The sequence below is a fragment of the Anarhichas minor genome, unplaced genomic scaffold (genome assembly GCF_050575085.1).
Source record: "Anarhichas minor isolate MPS153535 unplaced genomic scaffold, ASM5057508v1 ptg000018l, whole genome shotgun sequence".
Classification (NCBI taxonomy): domain Eukaryota; kingdom Metazoa; phylum Chordata; class Actinopteri; order Perciformes; family Anarhichadidae; genus Anarhichas; species Anarhichas minor.
Window position 1 is genome coordinate 13,755,621 of NW_027466464.1, and position 26,903 is coordinate 13,782,523.

The following is a 26,903-nucleotide window of genomic DNA, read 5'->3' on the forward strand; positions in this document are numbered from 1 at the left end:
TACTACATCTCAGAGGTACATATAGTACTTTATACTGTACTACACCTCAGAGGTACATGTTGTACTTTATATTGTACTACATCTCAGAGGTACATATAGTACTTTATACTGAACTACACCTCAGAGGTACATATAGTAATTTATACTGCACTACACCTCAGAGGTACATGTTGTACTTTATACTGTACTACATCTCAGAGGTACATGTACTTTATACTGTATTACACCTCAGAGGTACATGTTGTACTTTATACTGTACTACAGCTCAGAGGTACATGTTGTACTTTATACTGTACTACATCTCAGAGGTACATATAGTACTTTATACTGTATTACACCTCAGAGGTACATATTGTACTTTATACTGTACTACATCTCAGAAGTACATAATTTACTTTATACTGTACTACATCTCAGAGGTACATGTTGTACTTTATACTGTACTACATATCAGAGGTACATGTAGTACTTTATACTGTACTACACCTCAGAGGTACATGTAGTACTTTATACTGTACTCCACCTCAGAGGTACATATTGTACTTTATACTGTACTACACGTCAGAGGTACACGTTGTACTTTATACTGTACTACACCTCAGAGGTACATGTAGTACTTTATACTGTACTACACCTCAGAGGTACATGTTGTACTTTCTACTGTACTACACCTCAGAGGTACATATTGTACTTTATACTGTACTACACCTCAGAGGTACATGTAGTACTTTATACTGTACTACACCTCAGAGGTACACGTACTTTATACTGTACTACACCTTAGAGGTACATGTAGTACTTTATACTGTACTACACCTCAGAGGTACATGTTGTACTTTATACTGTACTACACCTCAGAGGTACATGTTGTACTTTATACTGTACTCCACCTCAGAGGTACATATTGTACTTTATACTGTACTACACCTCAGAGGTACATGTAGTACTTTATACTGTACTACACCTCAGAGGTACATGTTGTACTTTATACTGTACTACATCTCAGAGGTACATGTTGTACTTTATACTGTACTACATCTCAGAGGTACATGTTGTACTTTATACTGTACTACATCTCAGAGGTACATATAGTACTTTATACTGTATTACACCTCAGAGGTACATGTTGTACTTTATACTGTACTACATCTCAGAGGTACATATAGTACTTTATACTGTACTACACCTCAGAGGTACATGTTGTACTTTATATTGTACTACATCTCAGAGGTACATATAGTACTTTATACTGAACTACACCTCAGAGGTACATATAGTAATTTATACTGCACTACACCTCAGAGGTACATGTTGTACTTTATACTGTACTACATCTCAGAGGTACATGTACTTTATACTGTATTACACCTCAGAGGTACATGTTGTACTTTATACTGTACTACATCTCAGAGGTACATGTTGTACTTTATACTGTACTACAGCTCAGAGGTACATGTTGTACTTTATACTGTACTACATCTCAGAGGTACATATAGTACTTTATACTGTATTACACCTCAGAGGTACATATTGTACTTTATACTGTACGACATCTCAGAGGTACATAATTTACTTTATACTGTACTACATCTCAGAGGTACATGTTGTACTTTATACTGTACTACATCTCAGAGGTACATATAGTACTTTATACTGTACTACACCTCAGAGGTACATGTCGTACTTTATACTGTACTACACCTCAGAGGTACATGTAGTACTTTATACTGTACTACACCTCAGAGGTACATGTTGTACTTTATACTGTACTACATCTCAGAGGTACATGTAGTACTTTATACTGTACTCCACCTCAGAGGTACATATTGTACTTTATACTGTACTACACGTCAGAGGTACACGTTGTACTTTATACTGTACTACATCTCAGAAGTACATAATTTACTTTATACTGTACTACATCTCAGAGGTACATGTTGTACTTTATACTGTACTACATCTCAGAGGTACATGTAGTACTTTATACTGTACTACACCTCAGAGGTACATGTAGTACTTTATACTGTACTCCACCTCAGAGGTACATATTGTACTTTATACTGTACTACACGTCAGAGGTACACGTTGTACTTTATACTGTACTACACCTCAGAGGTACATGTAGTACTTTATACTGTACTACACCTCAGAGGTACATGTTGTACTTTCTACTGTACTACACCTCAGAGGTACATATTGTACTTTATACTGTACTACACCTCAGAGGTACATGTAGTACTTTATACTGTACTACACCTCAGAGGTACACGTACTTTATACTGTACTACACCTCAGAGGTACATGTAGTACTTTATACTGTACTACACCTCAGAGGTACATGTTGTACTTTATACTGTACTACACCTCAGAGGTACATGTTGTACTTTATACTGTACTCCACCTCAGAGGTACATATTGTACTTTATACTGTACTACACCTCAGAGGTACATGTAGTACTTTATACTGTACTACACCTCAGAGGTACATGTTGTACTTTATACTGTACTACATCTCAGAGGTACATGTTGTACTTTATACTGTACTACATCTCAGAGGTACATGTTGTACTTTATACTGTACTACATCTCAGAGGTACATATAGTACTTTATACTGTATTACACCTCAGAGGTACATGTTGTACTTTATACTGTACTACATCTCAGAGGTACATATAGTACTTTATACTGTACTACACCTCAGAGGTACATGTTGTACTTTATATTGTACTACATCTCAGAGGTACATATAGTACTTTATACTGAACTACACCTCAGAGGTACATATAGTAATTTATACTGCACTACACCTCAGAGGTACATGTTGTACTTTATACTGTACTACATCTCAGAGGTACATGTACTTTATACTGTATTACACCTCAGAGGTACATGTTGTACTTTATACTGTACTACATCTCAGAGGTACATGTTGTACTTTATACTGTACTACAGCTCAGAGGTACATGTTGTACTTTATACTGTACTACATCTCAGAGGTACATATAGTACTTGATACTGTATTACACCTCAGAGGTACATATTGTACTTTATACTGTACTACATCTCAGAGGTACATAATTTACTTTATACTGTACTACATCTCAGAGGTACATGTTGTACTTTATACTGTACTACATCTCAGAGGTACATATAGTACTTTATACTGTACTACACCTCAGAGGTACATGTAGTACTTTATACTGTACTACACCTCAGAGGTACATGTTGTACTTTATACTGTACTACATCTCAGAGGTACATGTAGTACTTTATACTGTACTACACCTCAGAGGTACATGTAGTACTTTATACTGTACTACACCTCAGAGGTACACGTACTTTATACTGTACTACACCTCAGAGGTACATGTAGTACTTTATACTGTACTACACCTCAGAGGTACATGTTGTACTTTATACTGTACTACACCTCAGAGGTACATGTTGTACTTTATACTGTACTCCACCTCAGAGGTACATATTGTACTTTATACTGTACTACACCTCAGAGGTACATGTAGTACTTTATACTGTACTACACCTCAGAGGTACATGTTGTACTTTATACTGTACTACATCTCAGAGGTACATGTTGTACTTTATACTGTACTACATCTCAGAGGTACATGTTGTACTTTATACTGTACTACATCTCAGAGGTACATATAGTACTTTATACTGTATTACACCTCAGAGGTACATGTTGTACTTTATACTGTACTACATCTCAGAGGTACATATAGTACTTTATACTGTACTACACCTCAGAGGTACATGTTGTACTTTATATTGTACTACATCTCAGAGGTACATATAGTACTTTATACTGAACTACACCTCAGAGGTACATATAGTAATTTATACTGCACTACACCTCAGAGGTACATGTTGTACTTTATACTGTACTACATCTCAGAGGTACATGTACTTTATACTGTATTACACCTCAGAGGTACATGTTGTACTTTATACTGTACTACATCTCAGAGGTACATGTTGTACTTTATACTGTACTACAGCTCAGAGGTACATGTTGTACTTTATACTGTACTACATCTCAGAGGTACATATAGTACTTGATACTGTATTACACCTCAGAGGTACATATTGTACTTTATACTGTACTACATCTCAGAGGTACATAATTTACTTTATACTGTACTACATCTCAGAGGTACATGTTGTACTTTATACTGTACTACATCTCAGAGGTACATATAGTACTTTATACTGTACTACACCTCAGAGGTACATGTAGTACTTTATACTGTACTACACCTCAGAGGTACATGTTGTACTTTATACTGTACTACATCTCAGAGGTACATGTAGTACTTTATACTGTACTACACCTCAGAGGTACATGTAGTACTTTATACTGTACTCCACCTCAGAGGTACATATTGTACTTTATACTGTACTACACGTCAGAGGTACACGTTGTACTTTATACTGTACTACACCTCAGAGGTACATGTAGTACTTTATACTGTACTACACCTCAGAGGTACATGTTGTACTTTATACTGTACTACACCTCAGAGGTACATGTTGTACTTTATACTGTACTACATCTCAGAGGTACATGTTGTACTTTATACTGTACTACATCTCAGAGGTACATATAGTACTTTATACTGTATTACACCTCAGAGGTACATATTGTACTTTATACTGTACTACATCTCAGAGGTACATAATTTACTTTATACTGTACTACATCTCAGAGGTACATGTTGTACTTTATACTGTACTACATCTCAGAGGTACATATAGTACTTTATACTGTACTACACCTCAGAGGTACATGTAGTACTTTATACTGTACTCCACCTCAGAGGTACATATTGTACTTTATACTGTACTACACGTCAGAGGTACACGTTGTACTTTATACTGTACTACACCTCAGAGGTACATGTAGTACTTTATACTGTACTACACCTCAGAGGTACATGTTGTACTTTATACTGTACTACACCTCAGAGGTACATGTTGTACTTTATACTGTACTACATCTCAGAGGTAGATGTTGTACTTTATACTGTACTACATCTCAGAGGTACATATAGTACTTTATACTGTATTACACCTCAGAGGTACATATTGTACTTTATACTGTACTACATCTCAGAGGTACATAATTTACTTTATACTGTACTACATCTCAGAGGTACATGTTGTACTTTATACTGTACTACATCTCAGAGGTACATATAGTACTTTATACTGTACTACACCTCAGAGGTACATGTTGTACTTTATACTGTACTACATCTCAGAGGTACATGTACTTTATACTGTATTACACCTCAGAGGTACATGTTGTACTTTATACTGTACTACATCTCAGAGGTACATGTTGTACTTTATACTGTACTACAGCTCAGAGGTACATGTTGTACTTTATACTGTACTACACCTCAGAGGTACATGTAGTACTTTATACTGTACTACACCTCAGAGGTACATGTTGTACTTTATACTGTACTACATCTCAGAGGTACATGTAGTACTTTATACTGTACTACACCTCAGAGGTACATGTAGTACTTTATACTGTACTCCACCTCAGAGGTACATATTGTACTTTATACTGTACTACACGTCAGAGGTACACGTTGTACTTTATACTGTACTACACCTCAGAGGTACATGTAGTACTTTATACTGTACTACACCTCAGAGGTACATGTTGTACTTTCTACTGTACTACACCTCAGAGGTACATATTGTACTTTATACTGTACTACACCTCAGAGGTACACGTACTTTATACTGTACTACACCTCAGAGGTACATGTAGTACTTTATACTGTACTACACCTCAGAGGTACATGTTGTACTTTATACTGTACTCCACCTCAGAGGTACATATTGTACTTTATACTGTACTACACCTCAGAGGTACATGTAGTACTTTATACTGTACTACACCTCAGAGGTACATGTTGTACTTTATACTGTACTACATCTCAGAGGTACATGTTGTACTTTATACTGTACTACATCTCAGAGGTACATGTTGTACTTTATACTGTACTACATCTCAGAGGTACATATAGTACTTTATACTGTATTACACCTCAGAGGTACATGTTGTACTTTATACTGTACTACATCTCAGAGGTACATATAGTACTTTATACTGTACTACACCTCAGAGGTACATGTTGTACTTTATATTGTACTACATCTCAGAGGTACATATAGTACTTTATACTGAACTACACCTCAGAGGTACATATAGTAATTTATACTGCACTACACCTCAGAGGTACATGTTGTACTTTATACTGTACTACATCTCAGAGGTACATGTACTTTATACTGTATTACACCTCAGAGGTACATGTTGTACTTTATACTGTACTACATCTCAGAGGTACATGTTGTACTTTATACTGTACTACAGCTCAGAGGTACATGTTGTACTTTATACTGTACTACATCTCAGAGGTACATATAGTACTTTATACTGTATTACACCTCAGAGGTACATATTGTACTTTATACTGTACTACATCTCAGAGGTACATAATTTACTTTATACTGTACTACATCTCAGAGGTACATGTTGTACTTTATATTGTACTACATCTCAGAGGTACATATAGTACTTTATACTGAACTACACCTCAGAGGTACATATAGTAATTTATACTGCACTACACCTCAGAGGTACATGTTGTACTTTATACTGTACTACATCTCAGAGGTACATGTACTTTATACTGTATTACACCTCAGAGGTACATGTTGTACTTTATACTGTACTACATCTCAGAGGTACATGTTGTACTTTATACTGTACTACAGCTCAGAGGTACATGTTGTACTTTATACTGTACTACATCTCAGAGGTACATATAGTACTTTATACTGTATTACACCTCAGAGGTACATATTGTACTTTATACTGTACTACATCTCAGAGGTACATAATTTACTTTATACTGTACTACATCTCAGAGGTACATGTTGTACTTTATACTGTACTACATCTCAGAGGTACATATAGTACTTTATACTGTACTACACCTCAGAGGTACATGTAGTACTTTATACTGTACTACACCTCAGAGGTACATGTTGTACTTTATACTGTACTACATCTCAGAGGTACATGTAGTACTTTATACTGTACTACACCTCAGAGGTACATGTTGTACTTTATACTGTACTCCACCTCAGAGGTACATATTGTACTTTATACTGTACTACACGTCAGAGGTACACGTTGTACTTTATACTGTACTACACCTCAGAGGTACATGTAGTACTTTATACTGTACTACACCTCAGAGGTACATGTTGTACTTTATACTGTACTACACCTCAGAGGTACATGTTGTACTTTATACTGTACTACATCTCAGAGGTACATGTTGTACTTTATACTGTACTACATCTCAGAGGTACATATAGTACTTTATACTGGATTACACCTCAGAGGTACATATTGTACTTTATACTGTACTACATCTCAGAGGTACATAATTTACTTTATACTGTACTACATCTCAGAGGTACATGTTGTACTTTATACTGTACTACATCTCAGAGGTACATATAGTACTTTATACTGTACTACACCTCAGAGGTACATGTAGTACTTTATACTGTACTCCACCTCAGAGGTACATATTGTACTTTATACTGTACTACACGTCAGAGGTACACGTTGTACTTTATACTGTACTACACCTCAGAGGTACATGTAGTACTTTATACTGTACTACACCTCAGAGGTACATGTTGTACTTTATACTGTACTACACCTCAGAGGTACATGTTGTACTTTATACTGTACTACACCTCAGAGGTACATGTTGTACTTTATACTGTACTACATCTCAGAGGTACATGTTGTACTTTATACTGTACTACATCTCAGAGGTACATATAGTACTTTATACTGTATTACACCTCAGAGGTACATATTGTACTTTATACTGTACTACATCTCAGAGGTACATGTTGTACTTTATACTGTACTACATCTCAGAGGTACATGTACTTTATACTGTATTACACCTCAGAGGTATATGTTGTACTTTATACTGTACTACATCTCAGAGGTACATGTTGTACTTTATACTGTACTACAGCTCAGAGGTACATGTTGTACTTTATACTGTACTACAGCTCAGAGGTACATGTTGTACTTTATACTGTACTACATCTCAGAGGTACATATAGTACTTTATACTGTATTACACCTCAGAGGTACATATTGTACTTTATACTGTACTACATCTCAGAGGTACATAATTTACTTTATACTGTACTACATCTCAGAGGTACATGTTGTACTTTATATTGTACTACATCTCAGAGGTACATATAGTACTTTATACTGAACTACACCTCAGAGGTACATATAGTAATTTATACTGCACTACACCTCAGAGGTACATGTTGTACTTTATACTGTACTACATCTCAGAGGTACATGTACTTTATACTGTATTACACCTCAGAGGTACATGTTGTACTTTATACTGTACTACATCTCAGAGGTACATGTTGTACTTTATACTGTACTACAGCTCAGAGGTACATGTTGTACTTTATACTGTACTACATCTCAGAGGTACATATAGTACTTTATACTGTATTACACCTCAGAGGTACATATTGTACTTTATACTGTACTACATCTCAGAGGTACATAATTTACTTTATACTGTACTACATCTCAGAGGTACATGTTGTACTTTATACTGTACTACATCTCAGAGGTACATATAGTACTTTATACTGTACTACACCTCAGAGGTACATGTAGTACTTTATACTGTACTACACCTCAGAGGTACATGTTGTACTTTATACTGTACTACATCTCAGAGGTACATGTAGTACTTTATACTGTACTACACCTCAGAGGTACATGTAGTACTTTATACTGTACTCCACCTCAGAGGTACATATTGTACTTTATACTGTACTACACGTCAGAGGTACACGTTGTACTTTATACTGTACTACACCTCAGAGGTACATGTAGTACTTTATACTGTACTACACCTCAGAGGTACATGTTGTACTTTATACTGTACTACACCTCAGAGGTACATGTTGTACTTTATACTGTACTACATCTCAGAGGTACATGTTGTACTTTATACTGTACTACATCTCAGAGGTACATATAGTACTTTATACTGGATTACACCTCAGAGGTACATATTGTACTTTATACTGTACTACATCTCAGAGGTACATAATTTACTTTATACTGTACTACATCTCAGAGGTACATGTTGTACTTTATACTGTACTACATCTCAGAGGTACATATAGTACTTTATACTGTACTACACCTCAGAGGTACATGTAGTACTTTATACTGTACTCCACCTCAGAGGTACATATTGTACTTTATACTGTACTACACCTCAGAGGTACATGTAGTACTTTATACTGTACTACACCTCAGAGGTACATGTTGTACTTTATACTGTACTACACCTCAGAGGTACATGTTGTACTTTATACTGTACTACACCTCAGAGGTACATGTTGTACTTTATACTGTACTACATCTCAGAGGTACATGTTGTACTTTATACTGTACTACATCTCAGAGGTACATATAGTACTTTATACTGTATTACACCTCAGAGGTACATATTGTACTTTATACTGTACTACATCTCAGAGGTACATGTTGTACTTTATACTGTACTACATCTCAGAGGTACATGTACTTTATACTGTATTACACCTCAGAGGTATATGTTGTACTTTATACTGTACTACATCTCAGAGGTACATGTTGTACTTTATACTGTACTACATCTCAGAGGTACATAATTTACTTTATACTGTGCTACATCTCAGAGGTACATGTTGTACTTTATACTGTACTACATCTCAGAGGTACATATACTTTATACTGTACTACACCTCAGAGGTACATGTTGTACTTTATACTGTACTACACCTCAGAGGTACATGTAGTACTGTATACTGTACTACACCTCAGAGGTACATATAGTACTTTATACTGTACTACACCTCAGAGGTACATGTTGTACTTTATACTGTACTACACCTCAGAGGTACATGTAGTAGTTTATACTGTACTACACCTCAGAGGTACATGTTGTACTTTATACTGTACTACATCTCAGAGGTACATATAGTACGTTATACTGCACTACACCTCAGAGGTACATATTGTACTTTATACTGTACTACACCTCAGAGGTACATGTACTTTATACTGTATTACACCTCAGAGGTACATAATTTACTTTATACTGTACTACATCTCAGAGGTACATGTTGTACTTTATACTGTACTACATCTCAGAGGTACATATAGTACTTTATACTGTACTACATCTCAGAGGTACATGTAGTACTTTATACTGTACTACACCTCAGAGGTACATGTACTTTATACTGTACTACACCTCAGAGGTACATTTTGTACTTTCTACTGTACTACACCTCAGAGGTACATGTACTTTATACTGTACTACACCTCAGAGGTACATGTAGTACTTTATACTGTACTACACCTCAGAGGTACATGTAGTACTTTATACTGTACTACACCTCAGAGGTACATGTTGTACTTTATACTGTACTAAATCTCAGAGGTACATATTGTACTTTATACTGTACTCCACCTCAGAGGTACATGTTGTACTTTATACTGTACTACATCTCAGAGGTACATATTGTACTTTATACTGTACTACATCTCAGAGGTACATGTACTTTATACTGTACTACATCTCAGAGGTATATATTGTACTTTTTAGTAAAAAGTACAATAGTACATCTGTTTTCAAACATGATATAAAATGGTTTTATATAATATCTGTAAACAGATGTTCAGGCAGCAGCTGTATTTGTCTCCAGTGTTTCTCCACAGAGAGGTGGATCAGAGGAGACCCTGAAGAAGACCACATCCCTGAGAGGAAGAGGAGGGAGGAGGAAGTCTGGCTGGTTCCAGGTCCAGTAAAGTCACCTCTGAATAAACTCATCCTCTCCCAGTTCACCAGATTAAATCAGCCTCAAGCACCATGTTCATGTCCCACATCAGACATGAGTTCTACCTCCAGAGAGCCTCTCCATATCCCAGTACTTTAGTACTTCTTTATTCAGATACTTTCTACTTCTACTCTCTCTTTACTTGTAACAGAGTATTTCTACACTGTGGTATTTGTACTTATACTTTAGTAAATGATCTGAGTAGTTCTTCTACCTCTGTCCATCACACCATCTTTACAATAGACGATCTACAACGTGAGCGTGAGGCTGAGCAGGTGCATTGTGGGAAAAGCAGTCTATGACGCCGTCTGTTTATTTCTTGACGTTTAACGCCTCTTTTCTCTGTATATTTAAGCTAAAATGTGAAACGTAGCCGACATTAAACACGGTACTGATTCAAAGGACACATTCTCCACCTGTAGTCGTCAGGATGGACTGTAACATGGAGCCTGGTGACGGTAAGAAGACGACTTTATGGAGCTAACTGACGGATATAGCGTTAGCTTTACATGCTAACACAGCTAGCCGTGTCTGCAGCGTTCAGCTGTGTCTTCTTCTGCAGCTGTTGTGTTGTTCATGAACCGTGAGACTGTTTAAAGCTGCTGTTCAGCATCAGTGTCACGCTGCAGAGTTGTGCTCCGACGGTGGCTTCCATTGTTATTTATTATTTAATTACAAGAAACATAAACAACAACAAGAGGACGACAAGAGCAGTGATACAGGCCAGCTACCATCATGTAGTGTGTGTGTGTGTGTGTGTGTGTGTGTGTGTGAGATTAATAACTATTGAATTATTGCTTTTCTTTCAGTTAATGCTGAACGTTTCTAGCTGCAGCTCCTTCAGAACGTTTCTCTGTTTTTAGACTGTTGGCTGGAACAACAAATACATTTCTTTGATATTTCATTGACTGATGAAGAGAGTAAATATAAAAGTGTGTTCATCACGAGGTACACGCTGTGCAGCAGCAGATATTAAAGTGGAAGGTAACGATGAACACTTCCTCTCTGCCAGGCGGCAGCAGTGCCACGCCCACAGAGGAGATGAACGGAGCTGGAAACTTGATGGATTTCCTGGACGAGCCTTTTCCTGACGTGGGCACGTATGAAGACTTCCACACCATCGACTGGCTGAGGGAGAAGTCCAGAGACACGGACCGCCACCGCAAGGTGTGACCAGGTTCTCCACATACCCTCGTGTATACGTAGGAGTATTCATCAGCTGTAAGTACTCTCTGTGCTCGTCTACCAGATCACCAGTAAGAGTAAAGAGTCCTTCTGGGAGCTGATCAAGAGCCTGCTGGACGCCTGGTCGGGATGGGTGGTGATGCTGCTCATCGGCCTGCTCTCAGGTCAGTCAGGAGGGACCAGGACGCGGAACGTTCCCCAACAGATCCCTCTCAAAACATCACGTCTCACTGGGGAACGTTGTGTCTTCTGCAGGCACGCTGGCCGGAGTGATCGACCTGGCGGTGGACTGGATGACCGACCTGAAGGAAGGCGTGTGTCTGACGGCCTTCTATTACAGCCACGAGCAGCGCTGCCGGACGTCCAACGAGACGACTTTGGACGACCGGGACGAGTGTCCTCAGTGGCAGAAATGGGCCGAGCTGATGACGGGCCACGCCGAGGTCAGACCACGGGAACACGAGGAAGCACACGTTTGTAGAGAAGTCTCACTGTGGAGCAGCGTTTGACGGGCGGAGAGAGGATCGATGTGTGTTTGGTCTCTTTCAGGGAGCGGGGGCGTACGTGTTGAACTACTTCCTGTACGTTCTGTGGGCGCTGCTGTTCTCCTTCCTGGCGGTGTCGCTGGTGCGAGTGTTCGCTCCGTACGCCTGCGGTTCAGGAATCCCAGAGGTGAGAGAAGCGCTGACGACGGGTCACGCAGCTCTCCGACAGGCTCCAACAGTTGTGTGTTTGTTTTGCAGATCGAGACGATCCTCAGCGGCTTCATCATCCGGGGCTACTTGGGGAAATGGACCCTGCTGATCAAGACGGTCACCCTGGTTCTGGCGGTGTCGTCGGGCCTCAGCCAGAGGGCCCTCTTATATCTAACATTTATATCTAACATTTAACAGAACTTGTTTAACTTAAAGTGTAGTTCAAATGTTGACTTTAAAGAGAAGCCAGATGAGCATCATTGAGGCTGTTTGTGTTTCAGATGGAGAGGATCTACGAGCACATCATGCCGGCCTGGAAGAAGCTGTTTAAGGAGAAGAAGCTGTGAACACTTCTCCTTGTGACCACAGGAGGGCGACACTGTGCAGGAGTTCAAGACGACGGTTATGAGATGAAGAGATCATATTTGGGGTTTTTTTCTTGAAATATTGTCTAATATTACAGACATTTCATCTAAATGTCTACTTTGACTTTTTAATATATTTATTCCACGATTGTTCAGCATGAAGTCATAACATTTTGAAATATTAAAGTCATTTTTTAGAGAAAAGTTCATAATTTTTACATGAAAGTTTAAGTCTCAAGATAAACTCTATAATATAAAATATGTTGTCAAACATTTTGACTTTTTCCTCAAAATATTTAGACTCTGTCCGTGTGCTGCATATTTAATCACCGTGTCTTTAACCAAAGATAAATGCTACATAATGCTAAGCTAATAAACAGAAGCTACAGCTCACCATCAAACGCTTCATGACGTCGTTTCAGTAGAAGTTCACACAAACCTTCATCTTTGTTTGCAGACCGATGGAATGTCTCCAGAATCAAACAAAGAGTTTAACAGAGTTTTATTGTCACAGTTGTCAAATCTCCACTTTACAAATAAAGTGATCTTGGAGCCGTGTTCTGTGTTTCTCTCATTTAGTTTGTCAGAATCCACCATGTGAGTCCTTCTGGTCCGTGTCTCGTGTGTTCATGTCGTCTCCTCCACATCTAAACATCTGAAGTTCATATCTGACTTATTGATGATTCTTTCCTTTAAAGATCACATGAATGGTTCATTTGTCTGATCGACAGTCTAAAGCAGCTCAACGTAGCATTCACAATGATTTATGTTCTTTCTGATATGTTTATGACTTCATATCGTCATGGTGTCTGGCTCCGCCCCCCTCACAGTTTGGGGGCCACGTTGAGGCCTCCGGCCTCCTTCAGGGCTCCTTTGAGCCATGAGATCAGGATGCTGTTGGTCTCCTCCGGCCTCTCCATCTGAGTCCAGTGTCCACACTCCTCCAGGTGGGCTCTGCTCAGGTTCAGCATCTGCAGTCATTTACAATAATCCATATTTAATATAATCTACCATCACAACGGTGGGATTAGTAGTTCTTTGGGGGGTTTGTTTTGCTCACCTTGTCCTCCATTCCTTTGGAGAAGGCCGGCAGCAGCACCTGGTCTTTACCGGCCGTCACCATCAGAGTCGGCATCAGCAGCTGACACACACACACACACACACACACACGTATTTATATGTACATGTATTCATATATGTATTGCCTGTGTGTGTGTGTGTGTGTGTGTGTGTGTGAGACGAACCTTCTCAGCGGGACGAGAACACGTCCACCTCCAGTTGGCCTCCATGTTCCGGTACCAGTTCAACGGCCTCCTGTGGAGCAGAGCAGCAGAAGGACTCGCTGTGAAGACACGTGAAGGTCTCTGCACCACAACTCTCACACCGAGTCCCTTTGTGGGACAACATGTCCACGACAACTCTCACACCGAGTCCCTTTGTGGGACAACATGTCCACGACAACTCTCACACCGAGTCCCTTTGTGGGACAACATGTCCACCACAACTCTCACACCGAGTCCCTTTGTGGGACAACATGTCCACCACAACTCTCACACCGAGTCCCTTTGTGGGACAACATGTCCACCACAACTCTCACACCGAGTCCCTTTGTGGGACAACATGTCCACCACAACACTTCATCTTTGAGGACTTTGAGGTTGAGGACTTGATCATCACAGCTTGAGCCACAACACAGAGAGCAGCGCGGGGACGAGCTTCGGGGAGCTGCAGAGTCGGGCGATAATTCTGCGGCCACACAAGACACAACTGGGACCCAAGGACGGCCACTACTACAAAGCTTGAGAAGCGCAAAACGTTGTGAAAAGGTGATGAATGCGATCAGAGACTATTTCCCTCTCCTGCTTGTTGTTGTGGCGGTGGTGACGGACATGGTCGCTAACGATTGTAGCATGTCAGCTACAATCAGGCTGTACCCGGGCCCCAGCGGCAGCGTGCCAGCCACCACTGGGTTGGTCCCAGGCCCCAGCAGCAGACGACGACGACGACAGCGACAACAACAGGAGCAGCTAACACCATCAGTGCCGGGTCTGTTAGCGGCGGCTCGTCCGCAGCCTGGATCCACTGTAAGTCGGCATACACAACTCCCCTGTGGGAGCTGTCAACGCAGACCATCCCTGACAAAACCCAGGAATCCAGCTCTGAAGAAACTCAGGACAAGAATCTTCAGAACATTGAACCACGCCGAGTTAGTATGGGACCCTGGTTCTAAACCTAGAGGGTTGTTATGTGGTCACTTGAACATCCGTAGCATGGTACCCAAACGTGAGCACATTGAACATCTACTTGACAACTCACATGTAGACATCCTAGGCTTATCTGAAACTTGTCTCTCGAGCTCCTCACCTGAAGCAGCCGTCCTTACACCTGGTTATAATGTGTTTAGGCAGGATAGGACCATGGGGAGGGGTGGGGGGGTCCTACTATATGTTAAAGACACCATCAAATGCAGCCAACTTATATCCCCCAGTGGAGTTAACATTGAGTCTGTTGGCGTGAAAATCTCCTTATCTGCGGAAATGTCTTGTGTCTTAATATGTCTGTACCGCCCACCCTCTGCCAAAAAAGATTTCTATAACCAACTACAAGCCCTCCTAAATCACCATGCAGACAATACTGAAGACATTATAATCGGGGATTTTAATATCAACTGGGATGTGAAGAAAGACAGAAAAATCCTTAAACAAACCATGGATCATTTCAACCTATCCCAGCTGATTGAAAAACCCACCAGGTTAACTAACCACTCCAGAACAAGAATTGATTTGCTGTTTTCAAACAGACCTGAAAGAATTGTAGCCACTCATAACCTTCTCACAGGTCTCTCGGATCACAATGCAATTCTTTTCTCCAGAAAATGAACTAAGTCACGATTCTCCAACTCCTTCTCAAAACCAGTTAGTTCTACGCCCTGTTATGAATTCATACCAAAAAACCAGCAACATAACCTAGCGGCAGCCTTACACGAATACAACTGGGCCAAATTACTCTCATGTATGAACCCTGAGAGTGGTGGTGATCTGTTTAACAGGTCAGTCAAAGAGATTATGGCCCCTTTCATCAGTGGAGGGAGAAATAAGGTGAAGAAGGGCAACTCTACCATGGGTGAATGAGGAATGTAGAGTGCTCATGTCTGCTAGAGACATACTGTTGGAACAGTCGCTGAAGACCGGCCTGGGTACCGACAGATTACAATTTACAACGAGCAGAAATAAAGTTACTCAGACGTTACGTAAGGCTAAAGCCAACTTTTTCCTGGAAATCATCGCAAATGCACAAGGTAACGGTAAAATGATCTGGCAAAACATTAACAAATTGGTTGGCCGTAAATGCAAACGGGACAAGGAACTAGAGCTCTCTATAAATAACTTTCTAGTGAGGGATCCCATCACTCTGGCTACTAGTCTAAACCACTTTTTTTTGGAGTCAGTGGATGAGATAGCCAAGCTCTTCTCCTCTCCTGAATGTAGTGAGAGCCCGGTCAACTCTATCCAACCTGTCTTCAAGATCACTGAAATAACTGACTCAGAGGCAGCCAAGCTCATCAGTGGTATGAGAAGCTCCAAAGCCAAGGATGTCTTTGGCTTTAACGCCAACTTCTTTAAAGAACATAAGGACTCCTTGGTCCAACCCGTAACTCATCTGGTTAACCTATCCCTTAAACATGCAGTGGTCCCCTCAGCCTGGAAGGTGGTGGTGGTAACCCCAATCTTCAAGTCTGGGAAAAAATCTGATATGTCTAACTACAGACCAATCTGCATCTTACCGATAATATCAAAAATAGCAGAGAAATTGGTTGCCCAACTTCTTGTAGAGCATCTAAACAAAGACCATCCCCTGTTGTATCCTATGCAGTTTGGTTTTCGTGCCCACCACTCGACTGAGACGGCCCTGTGTGTCGTTATTGAAAAGATCAAGGGTCTGTTGGACAAGAATGCATGTGTCGGTGCTATCTTTTTAGATCTCAAGAGAGCTTTCGACACTGTAGATCACCAAATCCTACTGTCCAGGTTAACCCATTTCAACTTTTCCACCCATGCTCTGAACTGGTTCAAATCATACTTATCCAGCAGGAAACAATCTGTTACTGTAGATGGTGTTAGGTCTCCCTGTCTTGAATGTCCTGTAGGTGTTCCTCAAGGATCGGTCCTTGGGCCGCTTTTATTTTCCCTGTTTATTAACACACTACCCAACTCCTGTCAGAATATACTTACACAGATGTACGCGGATGATGCTGTAATCTTTACATCAGCTAAAAACAACCAAGACGCTTTACGCATCCTCTCATCCGCTATGTCTGATGTCCAAGCTTGGCTCACTAAATCCTGCCTCCTGTTGAATACGAAAAAAACTGTATGTATGATTTTCTCCAAACGTGCCCAAAAAAATAACACACTCGAATATATTTGTAAAGGGAACAGAGCTAGACTTAGTAACCGAGTTCAAGTACCTAGGGGTAACTCTAGACTCCACCCTGACCTTTAAGAGCCATGTCAAAAAGGTAGCGACTCACATCAAATTCAACCTCCTAAATTTCAGGCACATCAGAAACAGCTTGACAGAAAACGCAGCCAGGACATTCCTACGTTCCATGATCGTCGCACATTTAGTGTACTGCCTGACCAGCTGGTCACTCACGTGCACAGCAACACTCAAACCCATAGAATCTCTGTATAAGAGAGCACTCAAAGTCTTTGACAAGAAACCGCGAACCTATCATCACTGCCACATCCTGAACAAACATAAGTTTTTAAGTTTTAACAACCTTATCAGCCTTAAAGAAGCCAGCATCATTTACAAAGTCCTAAATGGTCTGGCACCTCCTCCACTGAACGAGTACATCAAACAGAGACCTGTCTGCGGCCCTGCGACTAGAGTCACCAGAGCCTCCGACAGAGGCGACTGTGTCATCCCACACAGGCGCACCACCTTCGGTCAGACGGTTCTGTCTGTCAAAGGCGGCACCCTCTGGAACACTTCACCATCCTCCGTTAGGGAGTGCCCAAACTTCAGCACTTTTAAAAAGCACATGAAGGGATGGCTGTTGTCCACCCAAACTTGTGCACATAGATAGTTTAACCTGGGTTAGCAGTATTAGTGTCATGGATATGTCATGCACTAATGCTATATGAATGATTGAAACCTTAAATGTGCAAATTAATTAATGCCCTTATGTGCAATATATCTGGGTGCAATACGATGAATATGAAATGTCTTCCTTACACTGATATTTTTTTCTAATTTCTTTTATATATAAACATGCGATTCCTTTTTTATCCATTGTTAACTTTTTATTATCGAACTATTGTGTATTGTCAGCTACAGACTGTAATTGATTTTAGTTTATTACTATTGCATTTTGGCATGACCTTTTCCTTTAGGACACTCAGCCTGTACATTGTGGCAGCGGGACAGACAATGGAAATCAGCCTTGCGGCTGTAATTGGGTGCATTTACATTTTAATTTAAAGTGTTCATCAATGTACATTGTCCCTCTCGAACAAATAAAAACTAAACTAAACAACTCTCACACCGAGTCCCTTTGTGGGACAACATGTCCACGACGTTGATCACAGCTTTAACTGCTCTCAGTGATTCACTTTACATGAGTCATGAGTCATGAGTCATGAGTCAGCAGATAAACACAGTTCATGGTTCATTATAACGTGTTCGGTTCTTATTGTGTTCAGATGTGTGAGGGTTGACTTTAGGTGACAGTGACCTCTGACCTGAAGCCTCGCTCTCCGTACTGGCTGACGTAGAACTGCAGGTCGGCCTCCGTCAGCAAGCAGCTGCGCTTTATCTGCTGCGGGAGACCCACGAACAGACCCCCTACACACACACACACACATGTTTTAAACTCCTTTATATACAAGTCCTGTACAATGAATACCTCTGAGGTGTAGTGCAGTAGAAGTACACGCTGTACACAGACTCACAGGTGTTTGGAAGTACAGCTGGTAATCAAAGACGGGAATATTCTTGAGTTTGTCAGCAGGACTCACTGACGGGTCCACAGAGAACAGAGGAGTGTTCAGAGACGCTGCAGCCCTGCACACACAACAACCAGCACGTTGTACTACTATATACACATATATATACACACATATATATATATAAAGTACTGTGTGTGTACCTGACTCTCTCAGGGAAGTACTGAGCCATGCTCCACACCAGGGCGCCGCCCCAGTCGTGACCCACCAGGGTGACCTGAGGGATCGCCTGCAGAGACACGACATGGAGTACAAGTACAAGTACAAGTACCAGCATCAGGTAGTACTTCTGTTTATGGACCAATCACAACTTTATACTTCATATTCATCAGTGAGTCACTTACTCACCATTCTGTCCAGAAATGTGATTAAATCCTGAAGAAAACATTCAAATTATTACAACATCACTGGATGAGTACAATGACGTGTATTTATATATATATATATATATATATATATATATATGTATATTTATGTGTATATTTATTAAATGTATGTCTTTATACTTCATGATGAACATGAAGCTGCATTGGTGTCACAATAACAAGTGCGTCTATGAAGATCTTTATGAAGCTGAAGAAGGTTTATTATACTTCATAACGTTTCATCCTGACTCCTCATGTGTGTGTCTTTGAGTACTTGTGTACTTGTACTTCATGAAGTGTGTGTCGTACCTTACAGAGCTGCTCCTGAGAATATTCTTCTACGTCTGTCGGAGGAGAAACACACAAACGTCTTCACGTCAGAGTTCACTGGTTCACTGTTAAACTCTCTACTTGAGCTTCACTCTGAATCTGTTTCACTGAGATGGAACATTGTGAATCAACTGAAGGAGCTCTGAAGGAGCTCTGTGATTGGACGATCACCTGGGGGCGCTGTGGAGCCTCCGTAGCCCTTCATGTCCAGAGCCAGCACCCTGAACCCAGCTGCTGCCAGGGCCGGGATCTAGAGAGAGGGGGGGAGGAGAGAGAGAGAGGAGAGAGAGAGAGAGAGGTGGGGGGGGAGGGAGGGAGAGGAGAGAGAGAGAGGGGGGAGGAGGGAGAGAGGGAGGGAGGAGAGAGAGAGAGGGGGGAGGAGGGAGAGAGGGAGAGAGAGAGAGAGGAGGTGATGGTCACTGTGACTCAGGGAGCATCATCGTTGTGCTCGCTGGGTGTCAGCAGGACGCTTGTTACCTGGTACCTCCAGGAGTACCAGCTCTCAGGGAAGCCGTGACACAGAACCACTGGAGGACCTGAACCCATCTCCACGTAATGAGTCCTCACACCAGGCTGAGACACACACACACACACACACACACAGAGGAATTATTCAGAGTAATGTCACAGGAACACATAATACATAATGACTCCACACATCTGAACCGTGTCACATTCTGCCGCTGCCTCTATGAAGCATTAACTGTAGAGGGCAGTGTGCATGCTGCCTCCTCCTACATGTGTGTGTAGCACACTACACAGTGCGCTCCATAGTGTGCTAGGACTGTGTGGAGACGTATCCATGCGACACGTCATCAGGGCTGCAGGATGGTGGAGGACTCTCTGCTCCCACAGCCTGAAACACACACACACACACACACACACATGGGAGGACTTATGTCATCCAAGCGATGACTTCCATCCACGTTGCAGAAGAGCTCCGGTCCACACCTGAACTCCAGTGAAGCTGGCCAGTTTGTTCAGAGCGTCCTCCAGGTTCTCCACCAAGATGGCCTTCATCCCGGCTCCCTCTGCGGCCGCCACACCTTCCTCATCCGCATCCAGCCACAGAGCCTGAAATGACACCCACAGGGTGACGGTGCTGAGCGCTCACACTCACGTCTAAACGCCGCCGCTGTGCCGGGGTCTACCTGCTGTGATGTCACTCCCAGGTGCTGCAGAGCAGAGCGGAACGAGGCGGGCTCTGGGACCCTGTGACCTGAGCGGCAGGACTGGAGGACCAGGTCAAAGTGGGCCCCCAGCTGAGAGAGGAGGCGGGCCGGACCGCCTCCAGCGGCGACGTCATCTAGCCAGTGATTGGCCAGGACGGCTGTCAGTAACCCTGATGGGATGGAAGGAAGTTTACCAGCCTGAAGCCACCGGCCTCTCTTCTTCATGTGCTACGGAGCAGCGTGAGGGACAAGAATAAGAACACACACGCTTCTGCACTTTCAGAATAAAGACTAGAATAAACTTGACGTTTAAGATTAAAGTTGAACTTTTGAGAATAAATCAAACTACTGACACAAGTACTGAACGTTGGACTTTACTTGTGCATGTGTGTGTTTGTTTCCTCCTCAGACTGAATAAAGGAAGTGGACGTAGCCGTCGCCATTTTGGCTTTTGGCAGCCAGTGAACAGGAAGTGACCATATTTGGACTGAGGAGCAGTGACACCGAGGTAGAGACCTGTCAATCACCGTGTAGCCCCGCCCTAAAGCATCCCCTGCTTTATGGTCTGTGTGACTCTAAATGGACCAAAATGTACTAAATGAACATCATGCTGTATTGAAGAAGACTTGAAACTAGAGATTGAGACCATAAACTCATGTTTACAATGTTTACTGAGGTAATAAATCAAGAGAGAAGTAGAGTCATTTTCTCATAGACTTCTATACAACCAGAGGAGTCGCCCCCTGGTGGACACTAGAGAGAATGCAGGTGTGAACAGATCTACTGATGCACGTTTGTACCACTGTGACGCAGACTGGCAGCTGTCTTCAGCACGGCTGGTTGGACGTCCATCATGGCCTCTCTGAGCTCCTCCAGCAGGCGTCTCGCTGACCAATCAGACGGCAGAGTCACACCTTTGACCCCGGCCTCCTTCACGCACTCCGCCTCCAAGGCCGGGATCATCTGCACACAGGTTTCAAGGAAGAAGGAGGCGGTAAAATACTCAGTGAATGTCAAAGACTCGTGACGTCACCCACCTGAGAAAGGGTGAGCTGGCCTCTCTCCGCCCGGCTCATGGCTCCGTCCTTCAGGGACGCCACTCCGGACAGGAAACCGCTGCAAAGCACAGAGACACGCCCACCGACATGAATACGTCTGCATCAGGAGGCTCAGTGGAGACATGAATTCAACTGGAAGTATTAAATACGTCTCAGCGGGTCAGAACATTATTGGATCATTTTCAATCAGCAGACGGAGCTGATTCATTAATCACTGAAGACTAACGAGTGTTCAGAATGAACTGAACATCTCTGCAGTGACTGTGAGCTCATCAGGAGTTACATCATAAACACTGGAACACGTCATTAACCTTTGCACAGTGAACCCGCGCTCACTAAACATGTTCCCGACGTGTTCAGACTAGTAACACACTGAAACACACGCACTCATTTTAATACAGATGTATAGAAACATCTGACACAGCGACGGGATGTCCTGCTGTGACACATAATTAGAATGCAGTTTATAAGAGAAATAAAAAGCTTAAATCTTTGTGTTGTTACAGTGAGTTGTTGCGTAACAGTCTCTCTTCTCACCCTGGCAGCTTGTGCAACTCCTCCAGCTTCTGTAGAACTGCACGAGGCCTGCAGGAGACCACCACTCCCCAGAAGTTGAACAAGACGGCTTTCTTCTCCGACATCTCCGCCACGTCTCTGGACCTGTGATATATAAATCTGTGATATATCAGTCTGTGATATATAAATCTGTGATATATAAATCTGTGATATATAAGTCTGTGATATATAAATCTGTGATATATAAACCTGTGATATATAAACCTGTGATATATAAACCTGTGATATATAAATCTGTGATATATAAATCTGTGATATATAAACCTGTGATATATAAACCTGTGATATATAAATCTGTGATATATAAACCTGTGATATATAAACCTGTGATATATAAACCTGTGATATATAAACCTGTGATATATAAATCTGTGATATATAAACCTGTGATATATAAACCTGTGATATATAAACCTGTGATATATAAACCTGTGATATATAAATCTGTGATATATAAACCTGTGATATATAAACCTGTGATATATAAACCTGTGATATATAAATCTGTGATATATAAATCTGTGATATATAAACCTGTGATATATAAACCTGTGATATATAAACCTGTGATATATAAATCTGTGATATATAAATCTGTGATATATAAACCTGTGATATATAAACCTGTGATATATAAACCTGTGATATATAAATCTGTGATATATAAATCTGTGATATATAAACCTGTGATATATAAACCTGTGATATATAAACCTGTGATATATAAACCTGTGATATATAAATCTGTGATATATAAATCTGTGATATATAAACCTGTGATATATAAATCTGTGATATATAAATCTGTGATATATAAATCTGTGATATATAAATCTGTGATATATAAACCTGTGATATATAAACCTGTGATATATAAATCTGTGATATATAAGTCTGTGATATATAAACCTGTGATATATAAACCTGTGATATATAAATCTGTGATATATAAATCTGTGATATATAAACCTGTGATATATAAATCTGTGATATATAAATCTGTGATATATAAATCTGTGATATATAAATCTGTGATATATAAACCTGTGATATATAAACCTGTGATATATAAATCTGTGATATATAAGTCTGTGATATATAAACCTGTGATATATAAATCTGTGATATATAAGTCTGTGATATATAAATCTGTGATATATAAATCTGTGATATATAAGTCTGTGATATATAAATCTGTGATATATAAATCTGTGATATATAAGTCTGTGATATATAAACCTGTGATATATAAATCTGTGATATATAAATCTGTGATATATAAATCTGTGATATATAAATCTGTGATATATCAGTCTGTGATGTGTCTGCCTCTGTGTGAGGCTCTTGAGGAGAGACTTTGCCCTCTGAACAGACTCGCTCAGCCGGTCCGCCCACTTGTCCTGCACGCTCCCATGTTGAGACAGAACTGGGACAAAGGGACACCTGTGTGTGGTGGGGACGTGCACGTACGTGTACGTCTTCATGTTATCAGTAACACGAGGAAGGCGTGTGAGGGAAACTGTTACTGTGTTCAAGTTGTACACATGAACCCTCATGAAGAGCAGAAAGACCCTCTTTACTGTTTGACCTGTTTCCACAGACCTCCATGCAGAGCTTATCATGTATATATATATATATATATATATATATATATATATATATATACATATATATATATATATATATACATAAATATACATGTTGGTTGTTTTAGTTCATATGGAGATCACAGACTCTTTCAGTCAGCAGAGAACTGAAGGAACTTGTGCGTAATTTATAACAGTAGAGATTAATGAATAAACACAAAACTAAAGCCAATAATAACTGGAGGATAACTTCTGGTTTGGATCGTGGTTCAGAGTCTGGAGTTCATCTCTCAGCTTGTTGTCTGCTGGTCAACAGCGACACCTTGTGGCCTCTTGTGGCCTCTTGCAGCATGAAGTGTCCAATTAAGTGAAGGTGCAATCAAACCAGGAAACGTTCAGACAGGTAATGTGCATGAAGGCTGTTGGGTTCGGACCTGCGGACACAGAGAGAAACCCAGTCCACCTCCCCGGGGATGAGAGGCTCCCACTGGGCCACACAGGAGAGGTAACTGCTCATGGACTGTTGTTGTAGAGCGCGTTTCTAGTGAGGAAGAAGAGAAGAACCGTGTTTTTAAAGGGAGAGCAAGAGGAACAGACCACAGAGATCTACTCTGTTGTTACTACGTGGCATTGTCCAAAGACTCATCATGTTAGATAATAAACCTGTGATGATGACAATGTTTAGAAATATGTCCGTGTCCTTGTTTCAGTAGCTCATGTAAAGCTCTTTATTTCAGATTTAGGACTGTTTGAGTTCACTGACGTCACTTTGACAAAACTGCGCTCAACTCAGCAGACACGTGACTGTTAGTGCGCCTATAAGGACTTTGCAAAGTTAGCGGAAAGATTAACGTCAGACAACATCCGGTTTCCAAAATAAGATGTCAACGAAGCGACAAAGTTTTAACGTGAGACAACATCCGGTTTCCAAAATAAGATGTCAACTAAGCGTATATATAAATTGCATAATGTGGAAATAAGATTAAATGAATTATATTAACATTAAGTATAAAACATGTTACCTGCATCTCGTGAGTTAAAGCTACATTGTGGATGAAGTGTCTTTATTCTTTGATTTGAGGATTGATGAAAGATAATTAAATGAATAATATCTGACTTACTGATATGTATTTGTTCAGGACATTTCTGACCACATCCAAACAACAATCAACATCTTAACTTTACCAATTAAGATACTTTATGAAGTACAAACTGAACTGAAATTGTACCTTCAAATATCTGGTGCTATAAAAATATTCTTCTCAATAACTGCAGACAATGACTGATGTGTATGTGTTCAGGCCATCGTTGACTCACCCAGACTGACAATCAGACATTTTACTGTAATAAGAGATGTTCCAAAGTCAAAGTCTAAAGTCTTGAAGGTGCTGTCAGAACCTAATCAAATATAATCACACACCTCTTTTCTGAAGATAAGGAATGTATGAAAAAATGTAAGATGTTAAATATAAAATAATAAAAAGACTCAACTTTGACCTCTGAAATGCGCATGTCTGCCATTTTCTTCATCATCACATATAAAAAATAAAATAAAACTCTGTTGTGCAGATGTCCTGATTTACTTTTTTAATGTACAAATGTTAGACTTTTACTTTGAAAAATCTATTGTTACAGTAACAATTATTCTTTTTTGTAGGGTTGTAATCAGACTTGTCTTGAACACATATGCATCAGTTATAGTTTCGAATTATTGAGAAAATACTTTTTATGACACTTAAAATATTAAGAAATGTACCTGTTTCTCTGAACAAATGTATGATTTTCTGTTTGGGTGGAGTCAGAGATGTGTTGAACACGGAATTATGGAGAAAATACTTTTCATAGCACCTCAAATATTTAGTTATTACTAGTGCTGGGCAACGATTAAAATATTTAATCGCGATTAATCGCATGGATTTTTTGCGATTAATCGTGATTAATGCCAAAGTTCAATAATGAATTCAAAAGTAGTGTGTTACGCACTTTTATTTTAAAAGTACTGCTATATGAACAAAAGGGCAATAACATTTGGTTTGTAAACACTTTCAACATATAAGGTTCTTTTTAACAGCAGTATTCCCGCAGTAACAGCAGCAGTTCTATCTCTTCACTATCTGTGCTCAGTGTGTGACTGTATGTGAAACGTTCCACTGCTGTGCAACAGGAATAACATGTTTCAGCACGTTTCAGCAAAATGTGTGTCTTGATGACAGTCAGAGCATGTGAATGCAGCTCTACTCTTCATCACTATGATGCTGTAACTCAGAGGTGATGATGACCCAGCGATCAAAGAATAAAGACACTTTACCCACAATTTAGGTGTATTTTCCCTTTAACTCACAAGATGCAGCATGTTTTATACTTAATGTGAATATAATTCATACTTTGTTGGCATCTTATTCTGAAAACCGGATGTTCGTCTGAAGAAACCGGATATTGTCTCACGTTAATCTTTCCATTAACTTTCAAAGTCCTTCGCTCGCTCCCGATCTGTGCCGTTTGAATGCGTTTACCGTGAATGTCAGCATATAGGTGCACTAACATGT

At 40.4% G+C, this 26,903-nt stretch overlaps 2 protein-coding genes and 1 long non-coding RNA gene across 3 annotated transcripts in view; 2 read left to right on the forward strand and 1 right to left on the reverse strand.

Moving 5' to 3' along the window:
- LOC142952849 (uncharacterized) overlaps window positions 1-26,903 on the forward strand; it is a 42,217-nt gene that overhangs the window by 14,686 nt on the left and 628 nt on the right. The window lies entirely within an intron of this gene.
- Window positions 11,281-13,816, forward strand: LOC142952835 (H(+)/Cl(-) exchange transporter 4-like). The gene is made up of 6 exons (XM_076094811.1): window positions 11,281-11,472; window positions 12,027-12,181; window positions 12,264-12,363; window positions 12,455-12,642; window positions 12,749-12,871; window positions 12,943-13,816. The coding sequence occupies exons 1-6, from the start codon at window positions 11,445-11,447 to the stop codon at window positions 13,087-13,089; spliced, it is 741 nt and encodes a 246-aa protein (XP_075950926.1). The 5' UTR covers window positions 11,281-11,444; the 3' UTR covers window positions 13,090-13,816.
- On the reverse strand, window positions 13,745-22,839 carry LOC142953027 (bifunctional epoxide hydrolase 2-like). Its single transcript, XM_076095094.1, has 16 exons — window positions 22,733-22,839; window positions 22,175-22,253; window positions 21,938-22,100; window positions 21,117-21,307; window positions 20,917-21,039; window positions 20,762-20,821; window positions 20,443-20,562; window positions 20,137-20,215; window positions 19,945-19,979; window positions 19,619-19,645; window positions 19,414-19,499; window positions 19,213-19,328; window positions 19,007-19,172; window positions 14,504-14,573; window positions 14,320-14,400; window positions 13,745-14,230 (listed from the first exon to the last, which is right to left on the reverse strand). The coding sequence occupies exons 1-16, from the start codon at window positions 22,834-22,836 to the stop codon at window positions 14,084-14,086; spliced, it is 1,647 nt and encodes a 548-aa protein (XP_075951209.1). The 5' UTR covers window positions 22,837-22,839; the 3' UTR covers window positions 13,745-14,083.